This window comes from Nannospalax galili, unplaced genomic scaffold (genome assembly GCF_000622305.1).
Source record: "Nannospalax galili isolate Female #2095 unplaced genomic scaffold, S.galili_v1.0 scaffold3465, whole genome shotgun sequence".
Classification (NCBI taxonomy): Eukaryota; Metazoa; Chordata; class Mammalia; order Rodentia; family Spalacidae; genus Nannospalax; species Nannospalax galili.
This window is the reverse complement of record NW_008353021.1, coordinates 245,808-256,152: the sequence shown is the minus strand read 5'-3', so window position 1 is coordinate 256,152 and position 10,345 is coordinate 245,808. Positions and strand designations below refer to the sequence as shown.

The 10,345-nt window shown below is 40.5% G+C and overlaps 1 protein-coding gene across 2 annotated transcripts; it reads left to right on the top strand.

The window, feature by feature from the left end:
• Positions 1 to 2,045: 2,045 nt before the first annotated feature.
• On the top strand, positions 2,046 to 10,116 carry Ccng1 (cyclin G1). 2 transcript variants are annotated; one of them, XM_029554629.1, is made up of 7 exons: positions 2,046 to 2,288; positions 3,081 to 3,341; positions 5,875 to 6,128; positions 6,809 to 6,887; positions 6,967 to 7,065; positions 7,638 to 7,832; positions 8,908 to 9,142. In XM_029554629.1, the coding sequence occupies exons 2-6, from the start codon at positions 3,081 to 3,083 to the stop codon at positions 7,827 to 7,829; spliced, it is 885 nt and encodes a 294-aa protein (XP_029410489.1). In that variant the 5' UTR covers positions 2,046 to 2,288; the 3' UTR covers positions 7,830 to 7,832; positions 8,908 to 9,142. The 2 variants fall into 2 exon arrangements, with proteins under 2 accessions (XP_029410489.1, XP_008848510.1); XM_008850288.3 differs by having other exon boundaries at positions 2,047 to 2,288; positions 7,638 to 10,116.
• The last annotated feature ends 229 nt before the right edge of the window (positions 10,117 to 10,345 follow it).

The window sequence follows — 10,345 nt, the reverse complement described above, 5'->3', positions numbered from 1 at the left end:
ATGAAATTTCAACACAAAATGGAAACAAAACCTTAAGCTGTGAGAATGCATGTTTCTTCCACAATAATATACTACAAAAGTTCTCAAGCAGAATTTTAAGTATACATAGATACAGAAATAATACATGTAATTTAGATATTTGTATTAGTATTAAATAAGCATTTCTAGTACTCCGGTCTTCCTTTTAGGTTGAGAAGACTGACAGAATAAATGCAATCAACTATTTGTACATTTAAAAAGAAATGTAGGTTAATAATAAAGGTTAGCATTTACCAACTGATTTACTGTGTTGTGGGACTAGAGCCCATCTCTCTACGACCTTTCCATTTAATCCTCTCGTTTGCCCTATGAGTAAAATATTTTTATTTCCTACTTTTGAGAAAACAAAATGGAAACCAAACTGAAAGATAAGAAAAGGAGGCTTGGAGTGACTAAATAACTTGCTGAAAGTCACATAACTAATTAAATAGACTTTATGGAATAAGAAAATAAGCTTGTGTTTATATTATCCACAAGACTGCATATTCTAAAGGACAGGAACTTACCTAGTTTGTTTTTCACTGACACATATCAAGGTTAATAAATATTAATGAACTCATGCATGCTTTTCAAGGCCATAAAGATTTTATGATCTCCAAGCTGTTTTTTAAATTATATAAATAGACCCCGCATGGTAGCTTACGCCTATAATTCCAGTGGCTGGGAAACTGATGTAGGAGACGTCTGAGTTTGAGTCTACCCTAGCGACATAGGAAGCCTCTGTCTCAAATAAATAAATAGAAATTAAAAGCTAGAAAGGGGAAACATGTAATGTGTAAAGACACATTAATGCAAAAAGCATTTTAATTAAAGACTTTCATGTACTTTAAATCACCATTTATATTCATTACACGAGCTCATTTTCAAGGGGTATCAAAGCCCCTTCTCCATCTGACCAGGTTCTGTGACCAGGCTGTTACTTTGAGGTATTACCTTTTCTCCCCCAATACCCTTCCCTTTCCTCTCCGCCCTATTACAGGCCTTGGTTCTGTGGCTTAGCCAAGGGGAATAACAGGGCAAAACACTCCGCAGAGGTAGCAGAAAAATGTTTCCAAATTTCAGGGGAGCCACTGGACAGGAAGGGGCCATGAAAACCAGCCGCCAAGGTGAGAACAGACTCCTGAACCGTTCTTGCCCATACGACAACCTTGGAGAAAGGGGAGTCCGGGAAGGGTTCGGACTACTGCTTTCCCCTCTCAACCTGGTTACAGAAGAGGCACATAGGGACTAAGTTCCTAAGAGCAGAGCCACATTGCTTCACACGTGTCTGTGGTCTGAGCCTCCCACCCCCTGCCGCGGACTTTCACCTACCGCTCGGGTCCGCACACACCCTTCGGTTTAAGCCACTTGGAGGGGGCAGGGCCCTCCGTCAAATTTGTAATCAAAATCTAAAATATACAAGTCCACGAAACTACAAAGTCCAACTTCATTGTAACAGTCGATGCTGCACAAAAAGCAAAATAAGACGATGATCAGTTGATTTCTGAAATTCAAAGAGAACCCTCTGGAATATAACGGACCGCACCAAAGAAACCCTGCCACCTTTCCATCTGTACGGAGAATGAACGCTTGCGGGTTTTCTTTTTTTTTTTTTTTTTTACGATTGAACGCTTGCGGGTTTTTTTTTTTTTTTTTTTTTTTACGACTTGCTATTGCGTTTTCAGAAAGAGGAGGCCGAGCACTGTATAACCGCTAAACTACAAAGAACAAGCAACTTCCAGAACGTTCTGGAACGCCACCCTAGCCCGACCGGCTAGCGGCAGCCTGACTTGCCCGGGCAAGCACTGGTACAGGGAACCCAGAACTGTCTCATCTGGAAAGATGACAGTTCGGAAACGCCAATGAGAGAGGCTGGGGGGTCAGGGCGTGGACTCGGACAAAAGGAAGTGTGCGCTGATTGGCCGAGCTTCTGGAGGCCACGGCCAGGCCCTCTGCGGACGTCAGCGACCAGCCATCCGAAGGACCTCACCAATCAGCGCGCAGATGCGTCCCCGGCGAGCGAGCCCCGCCCTTGCTTGTCTCCCCGCGGCTCGGCGCGGCCCTTTCGCAGCCGGCCGATCTGGAGGAGGGCGGTGCGGTTCCGGGGCGCTGCGGAGCCCTCCACCCGGGACGGCATCCCCTCCCTGGGCCTCTCCGGCTTGCCCGCCCGCCAGGCCGCTCGCCCCGCGGGCTCTCGCATCGGGAATCGTGGGGCGAGCTGAGAGCAGGCCCGGGGAGGGTGGGCACGCGGAGGCGCCGTCGCTGTCAAGGTGAGCGGGGAGCGCGGGGCACCGCCGGGCGGCGACCGGGAGCGCACGCCCAGGCAGGTCCGCGGCTGGAGGGGCGGAGCGGGAGCCGCGCTCCGCAGGTGTCCTGTGTCGTGCCCCAGATTGTCCCCCTGGAGTTAGTGGTCCTCACCAGGACGAACCTCAGGACGTCCTCACCAGGACGAATTTCTGATTAAATTCACATGAGAAGGGTCCTCCTGTGTGCCCAGGACTTAGCCTGTGCACAGGAGCAGAGACTGTTACGCACAGTTACAGTAATGCAGTTCCCAGGTTCATTTAACGTTAGGTTTTTATGAGCCCTGTGTGCCAAGCACGACGCTTCACTGAGTCATTGCTTGTATTCACAGCTATTCCAAGAAAGAGATGTTGCTCGCTTCGTTTCACAGAGGTAGCAATAGGCTTGTTGTCTGGCAGTAATTAGGCACTTACCTATGTGCTAATTGGTTTATGTGATTTCTTTTAACCTACGCAAGCCTACAAGCTAGGTAATATTCCTACCTCACAGATAAGGAACTAAGGCTCCCATTGTCCTGTCTCATGGTACCTTTATGACTATGTATTGGGAAACAAGCTTCTTGAAGCTGGAAAAATAATTTTTAAGCCATAGTTCTTGTCCTCTAAGAACTCACAATTTAGGGTATGACCAACTTGTAGTGGCTTCGCGGGGGAGGGGGGGGGCATGCACTATGAAGCTCTTCTTGCCTGAAGCCAAAGACGGCCAAGAAAGGCAGGAGATATTCTTACTCTCCTTTCTGGGGTTTGTTCTATATATAGATGATAGAGGTACTGACAACTGACTCTCAGAAACTGCTGCACCAGCTAAATGCCCTGTTGGAACAGGAGTCAAGATGTCAGCCAAAGGTCTGTGGCTTGAAGCTAATTGAATCTGCACATGATAATGGCCTGAGAGTGACTGCAAGGCTCAGGGACTTTGAAGTAAAAGATCTACTCAGTCTAACTCAGTTCTTCGGCTTCGACACGGAGACATTTTCTCTAGCTGTGAATTTACTGGACAGATTCCTGTCTAAAATGAAGGTATGTTTAAGTTCAAATACCATATTTCTTAGTTTTGCTTAGTATGTGCTTAAGATAGCAAATTGCTAATTTAGAGCTGATGCTCAAAAGCTTGACCTCTTATATTTTCTTTCTTTTTCTTTTCTTTTCTTTTTTGGTCTTTGTGAGACAGGGTGTCCCTGTAGCCCCAGCTGCCCAGTTGTCCTGGAACTCACTATGTAGACCAGGCTGGCCTCGAACTCACAGAGATCCACCTGCCTCTGCCTCCCAAGTGCTGGGATTAAAGGCATGTGCCACCATGCTTGGTGACCTCTTATATTTTCAAACATGGCAGTAATCTCATTTATATGTTTTCTTATCATAATTAACAGTAACGTGTCACTTATTAGTTTTATATTGGGGTACAGAAAATCATCTAATATCATAGAAGGCTCTCAATAATCATAAAATAATTTACTATGCTTTATGTTTTCATGTCTATACTTTGAAGATAAAATTTCATGAATGAATGGTAATTAAGCAGAATATTTGACCAAAGGACTGAGTCTAACTCATTAAATAACTCTCAGGTACTGCACAGCTCCATTCCACACAAAAAGGTTTCAAAAATTCCCGTTTTATTTGCATCTCTCAAAAAGTATTCATAGAGATCCACGTCATAATTAATGCCCTCACTGCTTTGAAGTTCTTTTTCTTCTCCATGAATTCTTTCAAACTTATAGGGTGAGGCCGCAGGATGTAGGGACAGCGAGAAGATGCACGAATACGTTTCTTTTTCTCCCCACGTTTCCTTGGGTCTCTCAACTCCACTTTTTTAGCCCACTTTCTTCCTTGCGTCTCCACACCCTTTTTTCGTACTCGTTGCTGAGCCTTTTGTCTTAGTTTTCACTGAGGCCATTCTTGGATGGATAGAAGACCCAATTCCCACATTTCTCTGAACCTTCTTGCATTTCTCTTATTCCTGTTACTTTTCCCATCGGAGAAATTCAGGTGCATAAAAAACAAAACAAGAAAAACGAGCCTACACAGAAAAGACGCTGCACACCCTTGCTCTGAAGGTGTAATGTGAAACTGATACTCTCTCAAAGCTGCTAAGCATTCTCCCCAACTTTCCCCAGCAGTGTATTCTAAGGGAAAGATGAATACTGTCATCTTGTGGAAAGAAACAACATACATTATTAGAGAAAGTCTGTTTAATCACATTGGCTGGTTAAAAAGAAAGAAAATCATCTAATATTAAACAATTAATTGCAGAATTCCAGCAGGAAAGCTAGCTGTAGTTAAAAACCTTTCTTCGCTAAAAAAAAATAATAATAAATAAATGAATAATAAATAAAAACCTTTCTTGGGCCAGCAAGATGGTTTACTGGGTGAAAGCACTTGGCATACAAGATTGATGTCCTGAGTTCTATCCATAGAACACATGGTGAAAGGAGACAGCCTTCCTAAAGTTGTTCTCTGTCCTCAGCCCATGCATACAACCATGATATGCACACGCTCCCCTCCCATGCACACACAAATAAAAGTCTGTCCTAAAAATTGTTTTACATATATTTGTGCATGTGTGTATATACACGTGTATGGGTACACCAATGTCACAGCATGCATGGAAGTCGGGGAAACTACAGGGAGTTGGTGTTCTAACATGTGGGTCCCTGGGATTGAACTCAGATCAGTGGCAGCTTGGAGGCCATCACACTTACCTGCTAAATCATCTTAACTGGCCCCAATAAAAATGATTTTGTTTTGTTTGGCTATTGGGTTTGTTTGTTTTGAGGCAGAGGGTCTCACTATGTAGCACTGGCTGGCCTGGAACTCACAGAGATCTAGGAGTACCATGGAAAAATCTTTCTTCATAGATTGGGTATTTCCACTTACCTACATTTGTTTAAAGGTGTTTGTATGATAAAGTGTAGCAGAATCATAGGTTGTAGTTAAGAATTAGGATATATTTCATGGGGCTGGAGACATGGCTTAGCGGTTAAGAACACTGTTCTCGCAGAAGACCTGGGTTCGAATCCCAGCACCCACATGGCAGCTAACAACTGTAACTCCAGTTCCAGGGGATCCGACAGCCTCTTCTGACCTCCATGGGCATTGACGACACAGGTGCACTGATAACATACACATAAAATAAAAATAATAAAATAATTTTTAAAAAAACAATTAGGACATACTTAACCACTACCCATATATGGAAATTTTGGCTCCTTTATCCGTTTGGCATCTCCAGCTTCAGTTTGCATGTGATAGAGAAGTAGAATCTGAAGAAGGATCATTTCTGGAGTTATTCCCTATAACTGATAAAACACGGTAGCTCTCAAAGCTTAAGTGTTAAAAGCACAGCTGCCTTCTCTATTCAGTCACTGGTTTCAAGTGGAGCACATAGGACTGACAGGCTGTAGTTCAGGAAGAGAGTTAAGTCCATCAGAGCTGAGAAGTATGTCTCAGATACATTTCATAAAGATGGGTCTGAGTTCTAGTTTATCCTTTGTGTTCTAGTAAATGAAACATGGGAATGATGTGGTCTTATTGTTATTTGGTTTTGTTGTAGGTACAGGCAAAGCATCTTGGATGTGTTGGACTGAGCTGCTTTTATTTGGCTGTAAAGTCAATAGAGGAGGAAAGGAATGTCCCATTGGCAGCTGACTTGATCCGAATAAGTCAGTACAGGTTCACGGTTTCAGACTTGATGAGAATGGAAAAGATTGTGTTGGAGAAGGTGTGTTGGAAAGTCAAAGCCACTACTGCCTTTCAATTTTTGCAACTCTATTATTCACTCATTCAAGAGAACTTCCCATTTGAAAGGTATGTGAACTTTGTTTTGAACAAAAAAGGTTTGGAAATCAAGGATATTGTTTGGCTACTGCGTAGAATCAGCATCTTCATAGAATTCTGATCAAACTAAGTACATGACATCTGAGATCCCTTGAACTTGACTGCCTAGCAGCAGTGAAAAGACAGCTGTCACGAGTTTCTTGAAGGCTCATTCTTAAGACTAGAGGGACATGTCAACTTTTATAGAACTTAGTAGGTAGGCATCTAATAGCAATTGTAGAAAAGGACATTCAGTAGATGCAGAAAAATTTATTGAAATGAAAACTTAGTATTTGTGATATAATATTGTTCATTTCTTGGTTTTTGACCAAAATCATTTAAAACTCATGCTTAAGAAGTTAATATTTAAGCCGGGTTCGGGGGAGCAAACACCTTTAATCCCCAGCATTTGGGAGGCGGGGGCAGGTGGATCTATGTGAGTTCAGGGCCATCTTGCTCTACATACTGAATTCCAGGCCAGCTAGGGCTGTCTCCAAAAGACCAAAAAAAGGGGGGTGGGGGTTAATATCTAACAGAAGAGGAATTCTTTTCCTTTAAATAACTTTCTATAAGTATACATGAGTTACTTTTTAAAACCTGACATTATTTCTAAAACCACTGACTAGATGTAATATTGTCTACATAAAATCAATCCCATTTTCTTTTTAAAGGAGAAATGATCTTAATTTTGAAAGACTAGAAGCTCAACTTAAGGCATGCCACTGCAGGATCATATTTTCTAAAGCAAAGGTAAATGTTTTTTGAAGATTAAAGCCAATCCACAGCCCTGTTTTCACAGTCGACACTCACTTTCTATTACGTCTTTCAGCCTTCTGTGCTGGCACTGTCCATCATTGCTTTGGAGATCCAAGCACTGAAGTGTGGAGAGTTAATGGAAGGAGTAGAATGTCTTCAGAAACATTCCAAGGTATGTCAAGGCTAGAACATAAATACTATTAACTAGAAAAGAAATTTAACCACTGTACTCCTAAAGTAAAATGGGATGCTGTGTTATTTGAATCTTAAGCAGTGATTCTAGTTTGCTTCTCTCTTGTGATAAAACACTGACCAAAAGCAGTTTGGGGAGGAAAGGGTTTATTTCATCTTATATTCCAAGTCCATCTGAGGGAAATCAGGCAGGAACTGAAGCAGAGACCACAGAGGAATACTGTTACTGGCCTGCTCCCCTGGCCTGTGCTCAGCTACCTTCCTTATACAGTCCAGGCCCACCTACCCAGTGATGGCACTGCCCAAGTGAGCTAGGCCCTCCACATGATCAAGAAAATGCCTCAGAGACGTGTCCACAGGCCAGTCTGGTGGAAGCAACTACAGAATTGAGGTTCCTCCCAGGTGACACTAGTTTGTGTCCAGTTGAGAAAAAGCAAAGCAGCACAGTCGTTTTCCTCTATTATTCTTTGGACAACGAGGAAGCATGTTAATAGGATTACATGCATTACTATATAGTAGGGCTTCTAATCATTTTAAAATTTTTATGCACAGATAAATGGCCGAGATTTGATGTTCTGGCAAGAGCTCGTATCCAAGTGTTTAACTGAATATTCATCAAACAAGTGTTCCAAACCAAATGTTCAGAAGTTGAAATGGATTGTTTCTGGGCGGACTGCAAGACAGTTGAAGCACAGTTACTACAGAATAACTCACCTTCCAACAATTCCTGAGATAGCGTCTTAATTGGTAAATTTGGTTGTTAGTCAGGCGTGGTGGCACATGCCTTTAATCCAAGCTCTTGGGAGATAGAGGCAGGTGGTGGGGCTACAGGGAGACCCTGTCTCAAAAAGACCCCCCCCAAATTTTTTTTTGTTATTCTCTATATAGGGAAAATTTACCAGTGTGATATTCTTTTACAATTGAACTGAAATATTATATTCAACATAAACAATATGGGATTGAAATAGTAAAGGGAAAAATGACTTCACTGATCTAGTTAGCAAATATTTAAAAGCAATAATTGTGTACAAGGCACAGCATTCTTGAGAGAAAGGAATTATCCAAATTCTAAATGTGTTGGCAATTTCATTAAATTATTAGCATCCTCCAATCCTGAATTTTTAACGCAGTACTGAATTAGTATTTACTAAATTGCACGTCATCTCACTGCAGCTTATTTAAAGTTACACAAACCCAAGTAGAACAACAGAACCAAAATCTGACCCATATTTGAATAAGTTAGAGTTTGTTAGCTGCAAGCAAAAGTATGATGACTGAGTGCTGTACTTCTAAAGAAATATGGTACAGATAGTCTGCATATTCGGTTTCTGGAAATTGTTAGGGTGTCTCAACTCTATAGTTTGTATTTCATTGCCATAGCAGTTGGACTATTAAAGAGTAATTATATGCATTAAGAACTGTAAACTTGGTCACTGGTATATATACATTTTTGCCATCCAAATTTCTTAATGCACAGTAATGATTTATCCTTTTTTGTTTAAAACTAAATGTTGCTTGTGAGATGGCTTGGCAGGAAAGGGCACTTGCAGCCAAGCCTGACATCCTGAGTTTCATCCCCAGGACCCACATGGTGGAAGGAGAAAACCAAATCCCCCAGATTGTTTGTTGACCTCCACACATGTGTGCTTCCCATCCCCACCCCCCCCACAAGAAATAGATGTTAAAAAAAATTAAAAATCTAAAAGTCAACATTTAACACATCTATGTAGGGTTATGAATTTTGGATATGAACAGTTCACTTTCAGTGGCTAGTAACATTTAGACAGGTCTCTATTAAGCTGGGTTTTTGTTTTTACTTTAGGAGTACTGCAGCAACAAAAAAACTCTTCTCTGAAACCTTTCCTACAACCCTGAGCTATGGATTCCATACTGTTATACTGGACATAAGCTATGGAAACCTAAAAACATCACAACTACACTAGTGTAACATTCTAGACTTGGGAAGACAGCCTGATTCTATGCTGCGTAGAGCTATGCTTAGATTTGAATTCACCCTTAAAGCGTTCAAATCAAAGCTAAAGACATAAATGTGAAGTAAAACTGTGAATCTTCATTTCTAACATTGATCTTTCTATATTGGATCAATATATTTAGGTGACTGAAAATGGTAATTTAAATATAAAAATTTAAATTAATGAAGTTTACATCAAAACCAACATTTCACAAATGCACTTTTAAGGCATTATAAGGGTTAATATTTTAGGCAGTAAATGGTTTCTTGGAACCCATAATGCAAGTAATTGATAATTCAGAAATGGAGTTTTTATTGCCATATGAGAATTACATTTAAACTTTTATGCATTTTATATAAAAAAATACAGACTTCAAAAGTTTTGCAAATAATCTTTAATATTTCTTATGAAAAACAGTTGGTTTGTATGCATGATAAAAAATTTTGCTACAGAATTACTGCCTCAATCTAGTTCCATCTGAGAAAATTTGTTTCTGTTGTATTAATTCAATGAATTGTTTCTGAAAATTTGCTGCACTACAATAAATTCAAGCTAGCCAAAGCACTCCAGAAATTTTTACCACAGATTGTTTTTATAAAACTGCCATTGCTTCTAAAGTAGAATATTGTTTTAAAAGTTAAAGAATATATTTGCAAAACTTACTCGACTGTGTCTTAAGAAAAGGAGGTACTCATGAGATCACCTAGGTGGGATTCAGACTGTCATGTTGGCGTGTGAATGTCAGACCTACAGTGTTAAGGATGGCTACTCAGTGCGTTGTGCAGCCTGACTCCATCCAGAATGGCTGTGACCAATGCTGACATTATGTAATGGATAAATAACCACTGAAAAATAAACCAAAGAACCACAGTGTATTTTATCCTTAACCTTTGTAAACCATGTTTTGTGGATAACTTTTCCATTTCTCCAAAAGGCTGATATACTTCACTTTTGGAAACACCAGTGTTAATTCTGAGTGGACAGAAGTAACCTAACCAACTATCACTATGTTTGGTACTAAGAGATACACCTTTCAATAAATTTATTGAAATGCAATCCTTCCCTGGGTGGTTTGGTTTCTTTTTGTGATTTAATTTTTCAGCAATGTCATAAAATAAGATGGTATCTTTACATTGTATATTAAAATTTTTCACTAAAAGTGCATGTAAGCAGAAACAAAATCTTTTAATAGTTCAGCTAACAATTGACTACTAATATTTTTTAAAACACAGGATTAAGCATATATGTTACATATATTAGAAAGCTGTATTTAGGCATTATTAATCA